At 42.5% G+C, this 15230-nt stretch overlaps 1 protein-coding gene across 6 annotated transcripts in view; it reads left to right on the forward strand.

Annotated features, from left to right (window-relative positions):
- DOP1A (DOP1 leucine zipper like protein A) overlaps positions 1-15230 on the forward strand; it is a 107692-nt gene that overhangs the window by 16080 nt on the left and 76382 nt on the right. For all 6 annotated transcript variants that reach the window (XM_019496821.2, XM_019496824.2, XM_059731579.1 and 3 more), the window contains exons 2-6: positions 2601-2792; positions 5030-5211; positions 10964-11134; positions 13060-13249; positions 14454-14552. In XM_019496821.2, the coding sequence (XP_019352366.1) occupies positions 2655-2792; positions 5030-5211; positions 10964-11134; positions 13060-13249; positions 14454-14552 (780 nt within the window). In that variant the 5' untranslated portion in view covers positions 2601-2654. The remainder of the gene's footprint in view (positions 1-2600; positions 2793-5029; positions 5212-10963; positions 11135-13059; positions 13250-14453; positions 14553-15230) is intronic.

The raw sequence follows: 15230 nt of genomic DNA on the forward strand, positions 1-15230 counted from the left end.
TGATAAATACAGTATTCACTCAAATATAAGATGAGCTTTTTCCCCCTAGTCAGCATGCAGGGGAAACCCCTTGTCTTGTATTCACATATAAGGAAACTTCATTAAATATATTGTCTAACAGTACGCTGCTGCCAAAAATAGTATGAACTCAGTAATGGAAAGCAATAGTGAAGATGATTAAGTACAAGGCTAGTGTAGTGCAGACCATCTGAATAAGATACATGGTAGTGCTCACAGCATGTAGTCCCCCTCAGTGCTGATTATTTCAATTCATGGTGAGCCACTTCACTGAATACATTTTAATTTCCTCTTCACTCTCACCCACAGCTGAGCTGTACCTTTCTTTCCCATTTCCAATTATTCCTATTTCTTTACCAGCTTTAAATGTTTAGTAAATATCACCAAAGGGGGCCACAAACAGTTCCCAGGATCCCTCTGTCACCTCCTCTCTTACCCTGTTACATATGATTAGTATGGCTTCACCCTTCATGAGGTGTAGCCAGACCAGGTTGCCCTAGATCTCATCTGTATATAAATGTTTGGATCTTCCCAAGACTCATGACAAGAACACTTGGGCTAGGAACAGACATTCAAAAAGCCTGAGCCTGAATTGATTCAATCTTTGCAGGTTAGTCAACCTGGCTAGGCTGACCTGGTTTGTAACCGTACAGACATCCTCTTTGGACTGAAGAAATGCAGGCACATGTCTTCAGTGGCTCAGGCTAGAAGCCTGAGTGCAGTGGCTCAGGCTAGAACCCTCTCTTCCCTTCCACAGTGCTGAGATGGGGGGGGCGTGGCTAGGTCTCGGTAGGATGCTTTGATTAGGGAGGGCCCCCCTCCCCAGCTGCTCCTAACCAGCAAGGGAGCCAGCAGAGAGTTATATAGCATTTAGTTACACAGCAAGGAGTTACAAAGGGAGTAACACAGCATTTAGCACCCCATCAAGAAAACAAAAGCCTCTCGCATTAGTTCAAACTCTTCTTAAACAACTTTTTTCAAGGAAGGAATGAAGGAACATTACCAGTTGACCTGCTGATTAGCTCCAAAAAGTGCTAAGCAGACACTGTCCTATCTGCCTTTGTCCTGTCTGCCTTACACAGACACCACTCAGCATTAGCTAGCATACCACATGTTGGCTACTGTCCGTGATGTGGGAGAGGGGAGGAGGGAATCCCTATTTGAGCAGGGAGTTGTAAGGGGGGAGGGTTGGGCATGGGGAAGCCAGGCAGACATTGCTGTGCCTGCAAGTCTCTGCCAGGGAGCAGAGGGGTGGGGCCAGCCCTGCTGTGGAACAGAGATCCCTGCTCCGGGCTGCAAAGCATCTGGGATGCTGAGGTACTCCGGTTTAAGTTAAACTAAGAAGGGGTCTAGGACAGATATTGCATAAACCAATTTGACCCAAATCAGTTAAGCCTGATGCTACATTCAACCAGGTTTATCGCAAACTGGTTTCAGCCATTTTCAAACTGGTTTATGTGTACTGAACAACTGTTCTGTTACAGGTTTAAACCAGTTTCTGATCATTTAAACCAGTTTATGTGTAATGTCTTTCCCTAGCCCAGTCATGAGCAGTGGGTTAATTAACACGTGGATCCTTTGTGGCAGCTATCTGGAGTACACACACATACTGAGCAATGTTGAGCTGTCGGATCACCATGGCTTGAAACACTTGATTCTGCTGGGGCCTAGGCCAGTGAACTATATGGTAAATAATGAGCCTTTCAGCTTTGGACTAATATGCATAGTTTGTACAAGTAGGTAGGTACATATAAGTAGGTACAAAAGTGCTGCTTAAAAGTTTGTTTATAGCGCACCTGTGCTAAAACTTGCAGCAGTTTCAAAAAAGGTAAACTGTATCAATTTTGGATGAACTACCTGCATATATATATTTCAAAGTCAGTGTCTTCATATTTGCCTCTCACGTCCATGTGCTCAGGGAAAACAGGATCTGATAATAAAGAGGGGGAGGTGGGGAGATGACAAGGGAACCACCTGATCCCCCACCAGATTTATTTTCCCTGTTGTAGTAGTAGGAGGGGGACAAATTCAAGGCAAACCTCCAATAATTAGATTCTATACATGGAAAATTATAACTAAGTTATAAATGTTCCAGATATATAATTTAATTATTGGGGGTTGTCATATATTCAGGGTTGTCTTCTATTAAAGTAAATATGGTGTATAAGTGTTTTTTATGTCCACTGACTTAAAATTATGGTGTGTAGTTCAGAAGCAGTACTTGTTGATAATATGAATCTGTCATACATGTCAGAAAAAGAAGGGTTGGAAGGTCTTTAGTTACTATCTAAGTCATACCTCCATATTTGTATTGTTTAGAATTATAAACCTGACTGTTTTGTCAGAATTTCTTTAAATGGAACAAAACGTGACCATTTACCTGTTTGGAAATGCATTTAATATCCATACAGAATACATAGATTTGTCATAATTTGTTCAGCCTGATTATTCTTGTTTTTGTAAAATCTTCTGCAAGGAAAAGCTCTTGATTTTTAGATCATTGCAAGCTCTTTTTATGAAATTATATATCTACAATTATTTTAACATAGTGACTGAAAAAGAATTATTCCCTTTTTTTACAGGTAATGATTTTTCATGAATTGCAAGCTAGTCTCTAGTGGGGACTCTGTAGGAGGATGAACACAGAGGAGCTTGAGCTACTGAGTGACTCCAAATATAGAAACTATGTAGCAGCAGTTGACAAAGCACTAAAGAACTTTGAATACTCCAGTGAATGGGCAGATTTGATATCAGCACTTGGAAAGCTAAACAAGGTATGACTGCAACACACTCTAAAAGAAGCAGCAGGTATTGGGGAGTGTTCATAAGTTTTGAGGCATAGTTCTTAATATAAAAAAATAAGATTCTGATGATATAAAATTTTATTATGTTTTGCAAAAGTTACTTAGGTGGTCAACTTCTACATCAAATGAGCTGTTCAGCTAATAGCACTTTCTGAGGCTAGTTTCTAAGGGCGTAATCCTTGGTGAAGCCAACAAGTTAGTGTTTCTACTACAGGTATTTTTGAAGCATAGTTATCTAGAACAATTAAGGACTATCTTCCAGAATTAAAAATTCTCTTCAGTTACTAAACAATAATATTTCACAAAAAGAAAGCATGATTCGAAATAGGATTTATTATAGGAAGCTAGCTTCAGTCCAGCTGGAGCAGTGATTCTCAGCCAGAGTACCACAAGATCCTTAGAGAGGTACTGTGGGAGGTGAGAGGAGATAAGTGAGACCTGAAAAGATAAGCAGATAAGGCTCAGCTTCCCTGTATGAGTAGCTAAGCAGATAAAGGCTAGCTCAGGCTCCCCTACTCTTTCTTCTGAACCCTCTATAGTGAGGTAAGCACTGTAATAAATAAGTTTTTGAAATAGCGTGCTTTTCAGTTCACAAAAGTTAGAGAGATGTCTTTAGTTTCATGAAGGGTACCTTGAGTCCTCTAAAAGGGTTGACAATCACTAAGCCAGAGGTTAACTTTTTCTGTAGGCAATACATGTAACTGAGATCCTCTGGAGGAAAAATTTTAGTATGGAGTGAGTAGAAATAATTCACAATTTTGAATTGATGTATGAGTTTTTTCTGTGCAAAATTGAAATGCACATATAGAATGTTTATAGAAAAACCTTTCCCTTATCAATTGGGTTGGGAAGGGAAGGGAAGGGAGAAAAGGGCTTACAGGCAAAAGACATATTTGCCCTTTACTGCTAGGGCACTATTGGAAAAGAAAGCTGGGTAAGGATGTATTATCTATGTATTTAATCATTTCCAGTAGAACCAATGTTCATAAGGAAAAAATGAAGGACCATCATATTTTTCATAGAAATAAACTGCAAATCCATTATTCATTGCCTTTATCTCTTTTAAACTGGTAACGCTGTCTTTATTTTGAATGCTGTTACTTCTAAATGTTTTTACAAAATTAATAATTTTAATTACAATATTGGTCCAGTCCTATGGTTCTGGTGCTTCCAAAATTAACAGAGAGTTTTGATTGAGTCTGGGACATAGGGTAAGGCTCGAAACATTGTAACCACCTTAACTATCAGTTGGTATGATAAAATTATATAATAATGTAAATTTAGGTGGCACTCAAGCATCAGCTCTGATCCTATAAGAAGTTCTGTATAGTGGTGGTAATTTGGGAGCACTGATTTAGTTGCTGAGGATCGTAGAGTAGCTATTACTTATTAAAATTTGTTTTTTAATTTGTTTATGGTGATTCTCAGTATATTCACGCACAAAATAAAAACTAATTATTACCAAAAACATAAATGCCATTTTATGTTCCAGGCTTAAAAGTGAAGGTCCAAGGCAGGGGTAGATAAACCAGTACCCTGCTGCAGGTCTCTACCTCGTGGGGTGCCAAAGCCATTTGCACTTACTCTCACTGTTAATTCATGGCCCCTCTACAGTGAAGATAAGCACAGGGTGGGCTGTGTAGGTGACTGCTGCAGAGGGGATGGGTGGCACAGCACAGCTATGTCCTGTGCAAACTCCATGCTACCCTGGGCTAGGTTGGTCCTTTGCAGGCTGGATTCAGCCTGTGGGCTGTAAAGTTACTAGCCCCTGTCCTAAGGTTTTCTGTTTTGCACATTGTGTTGTGGCTTCATAAACTAAAGTTGATGTGTTTGGAATATCTTTGAAAGAGGTTATCAATAGTCCTCTTGCTTTTGCTTGCTTGGCATCCTACAGTGACAGCTAGAATTTTTTTCCTGTGATTTCATGGATGAGAGATGTTCTTTACATGTGGGGCTTGCTCTGAGTAAAATTGTACCTATTTAAGTACTCATACTTGCATCATTTTGCTTATGGCAGGTGTTCAATTGACGTATCTCATGCTGTAAACTCAACTTGGCAAGATAGATATTGAAAACTCATAAATGGTGGTGTTTAAAATGGATTGTTTGCCGTATGACCCCGTTCCACCCTGTACAGGAACTAATTGTAAAATGAGCAATTGACACAAACTAATTGTTGGGTTTTTAATGGAAATGTCTCTTTCCAGGTTTTACAAAACAATGCAAAGTACCAAGTAGTACCAAAAAAGCTGACCATAGGCAAGCGTCTAGCACAATGCCTTCATCCAGCCTTGCCAGGTGGGGTTCATCGGAAGGCACTTGAAACATATGAAATTATCTTCAAAATCATTGGGCCCAAGCGTCTGGCCAAAGATCTTTTCCTATACAGGTAAAACATAGTTGTCATTAATTTTCAGTTTTTTAGTTAATCTAAACTACTTTTTGGTGTCTGTTATTTTACATGAACAATTGGTTTGTGTAGCTTATAAAAAGAAACAAAACCCATCTTTTCTCTCATGTCAGTAGCTCTTGTTTAGTATGCTGCTTCTGAATATTTCAGTCTCTGCTTCTCTATTCAGAGAAATAGTGTGTCTTGGTGCTTACAAGTTTTGATATCCGTTATTCTTTTACTAAAGTAAGTGGAAGTTTGTGCAGCTGCCTATGCAATAATTACACTTGTGATGGTTAATTCAATATATTGAAACCAACATTTTCTGTCTCTGCAGTTGAAATATTTTAGGAAAGAGTTTCCATATAGTTTATCAGAGGTACATTCTGTCTTCTAAGCTCCTGGGGCAGCAGAATATAAAATGTAATTTTGTGCATATGGCCAGGACATGGACATGATGTGCTGAAGAAAAGAAAGGTTTTCTAGATAAAAGAAAAATACTTTCACTTAGGGTTACCACCTTTACAAATTGGAAAGCAGGACACATGCCTGCCACTTTCCTTCCCCCCCCCCCCCCCCCCCGGCATAGCCAGAACAGAGCCGAGCACAGCCCATGAGGGGTGGGGGTGGATACAGGCTGCCTGCTGCAGGCTCAGGGCTCCCTGCCCTGCTGTCCTGCACCCAGGAGCCTTGTGCTGGCTGCGCTGCCATGACAATGAATCCCCTACCTGCTCAGCAGCAATGAGGGGCACAACCCTGCACTGCTGCTGCTGGGCAGATTCGGGGCCCCTCACCATGTTGATGTGGCCAGCACGAAGCTCCCAGGGGCAGGACAGCAGGGCGGGAGCCCCAAGCCTGCATCCTCCTCTGCCCCATGCACAAATTCTGGGGGGGAGGTAATGCGCACAAACCCCCTTCCCTGGGAGTGCTTGTAGCAGTGGGGAGCTGCCCCTCCCCCCACCCCCAGACAAGGTGCCCTTGGCTCCATCCCACTCCTGGCTAGGCTCTGCAGCCACACAGTCCTGCTCCAGGTCCCATGCACTTCCCTGACTGGTTAGTACCCCCCAGGCCAAGCCCCTGCCCCATTCCCTTCCTCACCATAGGGGCCTCAGCCTGCCCCCGACAGAATTACCTGCAAGCAGCTGGGGGAGCTTCTCTTCACCACTGCCTGGAGCTGTATCCCAGGACACGTGCACATGTGCAAGTGCACATGCACGTAGCTCTCCCTGCAGCCCCATTTCCCGTGTTTTTCTGCAGTGAACAGAAAACCCAGATCCCTGCATAATACTGTAAATCTAGCACAAATGCTGTCCTGGAGTCATGCAGCCCTGGACTGGGATATGACATTCCCATTTTGGGACTGCCCCACCCAGTTAGGGACAGGTGGTCTCCCTACTGTCGCTGCTTCTGCCAAATTAAAATATTTTTTATAAAAAAAAAATTTCTGCTGCTAAAGGAGCTTGACAGGAAAAATCTTTCTCTGATTAAACTGTATTGGAACTCTTTCCTACAACATTTCAACGAAGGGAAAGAAATATTTTGTTTAGGTATATTGGACTAACCATCATGAGTCTAATTATTGCATAGGTGGCTGCAGAAACTTCCATTTATTTCAGCTGATTTGTGCTTTCCAGTAATTAGTACGGAATTGCATTTCTACACAACAAATGCAGAAAATAATTTAAAGACACTACATAATTCAACACGGGGCACTTTTTTCCACAAAACAGTCAATCCAGTGAAAACGTTAAATTATGTATATGTAATCCCAATTTTTTATTGTTTGGTATCAGTCACAATCCAGAACTGAATTATAGTCTTGGTATTTTATCAGTCATTGGACTCTATTTTTTTTTATAGTTTTTTATTTTGGGGGGGGGGGGGTATGGCTGGAGAGAGGAGGGGGATTAGAGAAAAAGTGCTTTAGGTTATAAAGATTTTTATTTTTATCATGAGACTAATAAACTATCATTCATTAACATTGAGTTTATGATTCCTTTTTTTATGTACATACATTTAAACTTTAACCCTTTTTGACATTTGGACACAAGCAGTAGGGTCATTGCTAGTTTGAGGACCCATAAGCAAGTGAATTGCTGCAGTCTGTATGTGCTCTGTTATTTAAAAAAAAATGTATGGTAGTCATATACTTACTTTGTTGGCCCTGAAGTTTATTTTTGTAAAGAATAAGTTCATGGATTTTTGTAGGGAAAGTTGAGTATTAATTTTTACAAATGAAAAGCATGAGTGCCACACATGCCAATTTCCACTTTTATCTTGTCTTTAAAGAAACAAATATGTTGTACTTAAGGAGTGAATTCATTTGATCGTTTAGCCTGTTATCTTGCTTTTACTAAGATTGGATTTTCCAGGGGTAGAAATACCATAAAAAACAATTTTAAAATGATTTTCTCCATATTTGTTTTACTAAAGAAGCTGAAACATAAGCATCTATATATTTGTTGTAAGCAATATCCAATAGTATACCTCCCTGACTTGTTATGAAAATAATTAAGTGCATCCATAAAATCAATTAGAAGCTTCATCTACTAACATGGCAGATACTCAAATATGTTTCCATTTATTTTTGCATACATCACATACTTTTCAAAAAATAAGCTGCTGAAAATTTGGGTGCATGTTTTAAACAGAGAAATACAGCAATAGCAGGTTCTGCAGCAGGAGTTTTTATCAGGAAAAAGGAAAAGTAATGCTGCACTGTGGGGGGACAGTGAGCATGCAGGGCTTCCTAGCTCCTGGATGTGGACTACAGGAATCCTATGTTCTCACTGTGTTGACCCTGTGCAGCATTACTTTCCCTTTCTCCTGGCAGAAGCTCATATTGCACAAGCTGCTACTGACTTAGCAGGAACTTTTGCCCTGGCACCCAGGGCTCAGCTTTTGCTGCAATTCTAAATTGGAGCTGAGCCCTGGGTGCTAGGAAAAAAAACTACTGAATCAGCTGGTTGTATTCTCAGCTGACTCTAGAGGTGATACTGGCTACGATGATCTTATCCTCTGCTAAACTGGCAGGTGCTGCTGGCTGCCCACACAATTCAGCTTGAGAAGAGGGGTTGGGCAGTTTTGCTTAGCCAGTAGCATATAGAGCATTCTGCAGCTAGGGGTTAACAGAGTTTAGCTTCCCATCACACACACAGACACGCACACACTGCAGCTGCTTGTGTTTTCCCTGGGAAAATACCATACTTACCATTATTTTCAAGGAAAGATCTTTTTTCCTGCCATCAGAAACAAGGTGTATATCTTATCTGGGAATATGTTGTATATTAGGCCTGTGCAAAGCAGCAAGTATTTGCTTCAGATTTGGTTGATTCGGAGGACAGTGATTCAATTTGGAGATTCAAATCACTGCCCCGGTTCGATTCAGCCAAATCGGACCGGAAAGATTTGGCACCGCTTTGAAGATTCGGCCATAGACTAAACAGCAGCCTTGTGCAGAATAGAAACTATTTGCTTCGGATTCAGCGATTCAGAGGGACAGTGATTTGATTCAGTGATTCAAATCACTGTCCCGATTCGATTCAGCCGAACATGAATCCGAAGATATTCAGCCATAGACTATACAAGCAGTCAGTGCTGGCGGGAGCACCTGGGGAAGCAGCTGGACAAGCCCCAGCTTGAGCTGGAAGCCCCGAGAGAAGCTGTGGCTTGTCTCCCTCAGCTGCCCCGCTGCCAGGATGAGGCAGGCAGTGCTGGCAGCCCCAGGAGAAGCTGTGGGGAGTGATCAGGGAGCTGGGGGAATGATTGGGAGCAGGGGGAACAGGCTTCCCCCCAGCTCTCGGTTCGATCCCCCAGTTCCCAGCGGGGGACTGCTAGACAAGCAGCCGTACAAGCCGCAGCTTCTCCTGGGGCTGCTGGCTCAAGCTGGGGCTCGTCTGGCTGCTCCCCCAGCTGCTCCCGCCGGCACTGCCTACTGCCTGTCTGTTCAGTCTATAGCCAAATCTCTGAATCTCTCCGATTCGATTCAGAGAGATTAGTGGGTCCCCCGATTCACTTCAGATTTGGCCACTGAATCGGGCCAAATCTCCTAATTGAATCAGCTACTCCAAATCGAATCGCACAGCCCTACTAAACAGGCAGCTGCCTCCAGCTGGTAAGTCTGTTGGGGTTGGAGGAGGGAGGAGGGAAGGGGCATGGGGGAGGAAGAGATTGGGGCTGGGGGAGGGAGAGATTGGGGCTGGGACAAGCTGACCAGCCAGGGGGGCACAGGACTCGGGGAGGGGGCTAGGGGGGCACAGGATGCAGGTGCAGCAGCACTCTGAGCTGGGGCTCTGCTCTGCTGCCACTTGTCTAGCTGGTGCAGAGGGGTAGGGTGTGATGCAGGCATAGCTCACTCCGGGTGGAAGAGGGCAAGCATCAGCAGGGCATAGCCTTTGCTCCCAATGCTGGTGCGCCCACACCTGCACCCCCTGCACCTGCACCCCCCGTGCCTCCTGGCAAGCAGCGGCAAGGCAGTGTCCTCACTCAGCACTGATGGGGGTGCGGCAGTGCTGAGAGTGAAAACTTTGTACTGTCGCCCCTTGCCAGCCAGCGTGGAAAGGTATGGGATGCAGGCCTGGCAGCACTGGGAGCGGGGGCTCTACCCTGCCGCTTGCCTCCTTCTGCCCAGAGTGAGCTGTGCCTGCATCGTGTCCCCCCAACCCACGCTGAGTGGGTAAATGGCAGCAGGGCAGAGCCCCTGCTCCGAGCACAGCCATGCCTGCATTCCGTGCGTGTCCTCCCCGAGTAACATACCCCCTACCCTGGCTGAGCACCTTGTCCCAGCCCCAGTCCCTCCCTCCCTCCACTACTCCCCTTCCTTCCCCCTCCCCTAACCCCAACAGACTTACCAGCTGGAGGCAGCTGTGTCAGTTGTCTGTTTAGTCTATGGCTGAATCTTTTTCCAAATTGATTTGGATGCTTCGAATCGATTCAGAGCTTTTAATTGCTCTCCCAATTCGATTCGGATTTGGAGATTCAGTTACTGAATCGGGCTGAATCTCCTCCAAATCAAATTAGCTACCAAATCTTCACACAGCCCTATCGTATATGCCAGTATATGTAAATTAATATATATTAGTAGGCAACTGTCAATCCCCTGAATCATGGTGTATGTCTAAGATGTCTTGGACCAGGACCTTAGATGTGTATGCCTAGGCAAGAGTATGGAGGAGTGGAGGCTGCCCAAGACCTACCATTCTCCCTTTAGATCATTGAGACAGAATCCAAAGGCCAGACCAAGTCCAGACTTTCAGTGCCTTGATGGTTGTAACTTCTGTCAGAGAGCAATAGATAAGAACTACTGCTCATTGCCTAACACTTCAGCAAGGATGTGTTTCTGTCAGAGTTATGTCCCTTAGCTTTTTTCCAACCAAGGAGTACCCACAGGGCAGTGCAGCTAAGGTTTTGATGTAGCCTATACTCACTTACTCTGGAAGTTGGAACATTGTGATATTTTATAGGAGCTACCCTGCCAGGAGTAGCCCACCACATTGCCACCAGGCCCTCTAGTCCGATGCAGTTTATGGTCACAACCAAGACTTAATTACATATAGCATTGCTTTACACACACACACACACACACACACACACACACACACACACACACACACACACACACACACACACACACACTGTATTTTCATAAAGCATGTTATATTCTACTATAACACAGGCTTGTTAAACTATTGACTTCAGATGTTTTGCATAAATTGCTTCCCAAAACAGTTAATTTTCAATGTATTGTTTACAGTTCTGGGCTATTTCCTCTCCTTGCCAATGCTGCTATGTCTGTCAAACCAACTTTACTCAGTCTGTATGAGATTTATTATCTCCCTTTGGGGAAAACATTAAAACCAGGCCTGCAGGGGTTGTTAACTGGAATTCTGCCTGGCTTAGAAGAAGGATCCGAGTACTATGAGAGGTAAAAATATGCTAATGAAATAATTGTACCACAATATTGTTTTAACTTCATGAATGTTGTTTTCTAAGCATATTATACATTAGATATATAGGCATTTGTTTTTGTACAGTAAATGTTGCTAATTGCATATGAATATTACAGGTGTTTTTGAGAATATTCCTAACATTACACTAAAAGAAAATGGAACTATTTTGTTAGTACTGTATGTTAAAAAGAAATTCAAATCATATGGGACCCAGTTTGAACTCATTTTACAAGTGTAACTCGCTAGATAATGCTTTCTTTATTTCATTTTAGTAAGTGTCTTCCAAAACGACGTTCATGCTATTTGAAAACAGCTATTCATGCTATTTTCTATAAGAAACAAATATAAATATGAAGTAAGATAAGTGTAAGATAATGATGAAGAGCAATACATTGATAACTTCCCTTCTATATATTTAAATTGACCCATTTAAAATACCTAAAATAACATTTGTGTTTCAGGGGTATAGGTTGTAGCCATGTTGGTCTAAGGCCATAGGCAGACAAGGTTCTTTGGGTCTAATAAAATATATTGGATTTACCCAAAGAACCTTGTGTGCCTAAAATAACACTGACACATCTATATGAGAGCAGTGTATCTGTCAATACAATGTTTATAGCAGTATGGCCACTTTGTGTCCCTTTCTGTCTGGGGAGTCCAAGCCACAAACAAAATGGGAGAGCTGCAATAGTGCTGATAAACTTCCCTGCTCTATGGCAGCATAGCATACTTGTAGGGAGTCTGGACCCTTGGAAGGTAGTGAGAGCACCCTTAGTGTTTGTGAAAGTTTTTTTTAATTTTTATTTTTTTTAAATTAATGTAACATCAAGGCGAATATTACTGTTTGACCATCTATGAATCTGTTCATGGGGCACACAGGCGACTAATAGGGGGGACACGGGACCCCCTTGAGATTAGCTTCCAACTCAGCACTGCTTAGGACAGGGCAGTTTTTTTGCTGCGCAGTCTAGTGGTTTGTGGGGGGGATACTAAGCTGCAGTGCAGGAGTATAGGACTGGATATGGGGCATTTGGCCCGTCCCCGGGCCCACCACAAATTGTGCCCGCCCCCCCTTCCCCCCCGACTCGGGAGGCACCAGTCACCGCTGATGGGGCATATACAAGTTTTTAATACTTTGGACTTCTCAAGTGTCATACTCACAATTTTCATACTTGGTTAAGTCCAGGAAGAGCATTGGTCTCACTCTGCATTCATATGTATATGAATGGGTAGAAAGAACTGGCACAAAAATATAACTTGTAGCGTAAGAAGCATGGCACATAGCTTGAGAAAAAATAAAGAAAATTAAAACAACTTTTTCATTGTGGTTGTGATTTTTACAAATAAGGCATAGCAGTGCAGTACTTGATTCATTTTTCACTGATTCAAGAGTTGTGCTGATATTCAAATGCTATATTCTGGAAACAAGTAACTTTTGCCCTGAATATTTGGGGCTGGCCAGCTTTTAAGGATGGTCAAACTGAATCAAGCCAATTTAAAACCATGTACACAAAAAATATACTCTTTTCCCTTATAGAAACAGTGAAGGTATGTCTTTATTTTGCATTTTTTAATTTTTGTTTTAAAAATAATTAATGCTAGGCATATCCATATTTTGTATGTATATGTCTCTTGTTTATATCATAGGTCATTCTGAAATTTCATTTAAGTTGTGAATTTCTTTGTGATCCATTGTAAATCTATATTTTCCTAAAAGATTGCTTCTTGTGGAACAGAATCTCTGACTTTCTGTCTTGTTTTGCCAAGTATTGATCTTTATAGTTGCGTCTATGTACATAGAGCTTGAGTTCTTGTTTTGATTTTGAACATGAGTGTTTCTGAACATGCACGCTAATTGACTTTCCTGTTCTGTGAGCCGGTCTTGTCATTTGTGTTGCAGAACAAACACACTGTTGGAGAAGGTTGCTGCTGCAGTGGACCAGTCGGCATTCTACAGTGCCCTATGGGGTAGTCTTCTTACCAGTCCTGCAGTTCGCTTACCTGGAATCACTTATGTCCTTTGCCATCTGAACAGGAAGCTTTCAATGGAAGATCAGCTCTATATAATTGGCAGTGACATTGAGTTAATGGTAATTTGTTATCAATACAGTTCATTCTTTTCTTCATAAGACTTGTTTATGCAATTATACAGTTTCTGTATGTCTTCAAAATATTTTTAAATAGTTCTTATGGGAACAAGGTAAATACACTTTGTTTATAGCATGTGTTAAACTAAGGCAGTTTATAACAATTTAGATATTACGTACTTTTTAAAAAATGCATCTTGAAAAATCTGTACTGAATTACTTTACTGATCAAGCTAAGGGGTAGGCAAAATGGTGGATCCGGCTGGTAGCCAGACTCCATTTCCCAGCAGCCCCTGCCCTCATTGCTGTAGCCAGTTTCCATGGAGACCCCAAGAGCAGCAGGGCATGACAGCGTGGGGCCAGGGTTTCCATGGAGACTGACCCAAGCAGCACTAGCAGGGTGCATGGCTGGACAGGGAGCTGCTGTGGGGATGAGGCCAGAATTTTGTGGCAGTCACAGCATAGTCTGGAGGGGCATGCTAGCAGTGGATTGCAGCTCTGCCCTGGCTCCAGACCACACTGTCACCACCACAAAATCCTGGCCTTGGAGCAGCTCCCTGCTCAGCCACATGTTTTGCCAGCATTGCTTGGACTGGTCTCCATGGAAATCCTGGCCCTGTGGCCCTGCCACTCCTGAGGTCTCCATGGAAACTGGCCACAGTGATGCAGTGCTGCTGGGAAATGGAGTCTGCCATGGTCTGGGCTTTGCCCACCCATGGAGTAGACAGCTGTAGCAGTTGGATATCAAAGGGTACCAATGCAACTGCTAGTTTTGCATGATTCTATAGTGATACCAGAGTAACAACTTTAAACCTGCTTCATTACAGCTTGTATTGCTACAGGTTTGTGTAGACGTTAGTTTGATTGTAACGGCTAATGTGCACTTCTGAGCAGCAGCTTCCCCTCCCTTTTTAAAATGGAAATTTTTTTCATACTCTAAGTGAAACCAGGCATGCTTTAAGCAAAACCTATTGCTTTACACTGAATAGTGTAACAATTATATTCATCTTTCATGTATAACTTCTTTTTTTTCCCTGGTTACATTGTTTTATTACTTCTGGTTCTAAAACAGATTCTCTTGATTTCTTAAAAACCCAGTGTATTTAATGGGAGGACAGTAATTGAGTTGTTTTTCTTTTGAAGGTGTGTGTTTTGCAATTAAAATAACATAACAGATTACAAGTCTTTTTGATGGTGATAATTTCAGGTGGAAGCAGTAAGTACGTCAGTGCAAGATTCAAGTGTGTTAGTACAAAGAAGTACGTTGGACCTTATACTCTTCTGTTTTCCATTCCATATGAGTCAGGTAAAAATTTAACATAAAATATCACGTTTCAGATCACCTCATGTACACATTGGGTGTGGACATGTATAACACTTGCACTGTTGTAAAATGTCATTGATTGGAAATTGGTTCACAATTGTATAAAGTTCTGTGGCTCTGATACCACGGAGCAGGAGTGAGCACCTCACCCAGCATGCCTCCCAGTGGGCAAGTTGGGAGGGAGTGCTTATATCCATGCTTTGGGATTCCCAGTGAATCTGTGGCTGGGGGTATTTTCACTTTTCTGCTTTCCCTTCTTCCATAAACATGAGTTCAGTATACTTCTGTAGCCCATAGGTAACCCAGGTCTGTAGTGTATTTGCCTGACTTGTAGGAGAGGGAGAGTACTTGGACCCACACATTTTAGCTCTGAAGGGTATGAGAGTCATTATGATGAACAGTGGTTGAGTGGGAAATCAGGAAGAAGCTGACTGTTAGAAAAACAGGTTTTCTGAAACAACCAATGCAAAGGAGCTCATTGATCAAAAAGTGGCAACAAAAGTTAAAAAAAAAGAAAGAGGCAGGAGGGCAGCCCTAGCCCCTTCCCTACCGTGCTTCCCGAGGCATGCATGTAGCCGCTGCCAGCAATGAGCCAATTCCGGACTCCAGACCCCAGTGCAGCTGGTTTCAGGCTTGTGGCTGCCTTCTGTGAGTAGCCCA

This window comes from Alligator mississippiensis, chromosome 1 (genome assembly GCF_030867095.1).
Source record: "Alligator mississippiensis isolate rAllMis1 chromosome 1, rAllMis1, whole genome shotgun sequence".
Classification (NCBI taxonomy): domain Eukaryota; kingdom Metazoa; phylum Chordata; order Crocodylia; family Alligatoridae; genus Alligator; species Alligator mississippiensis.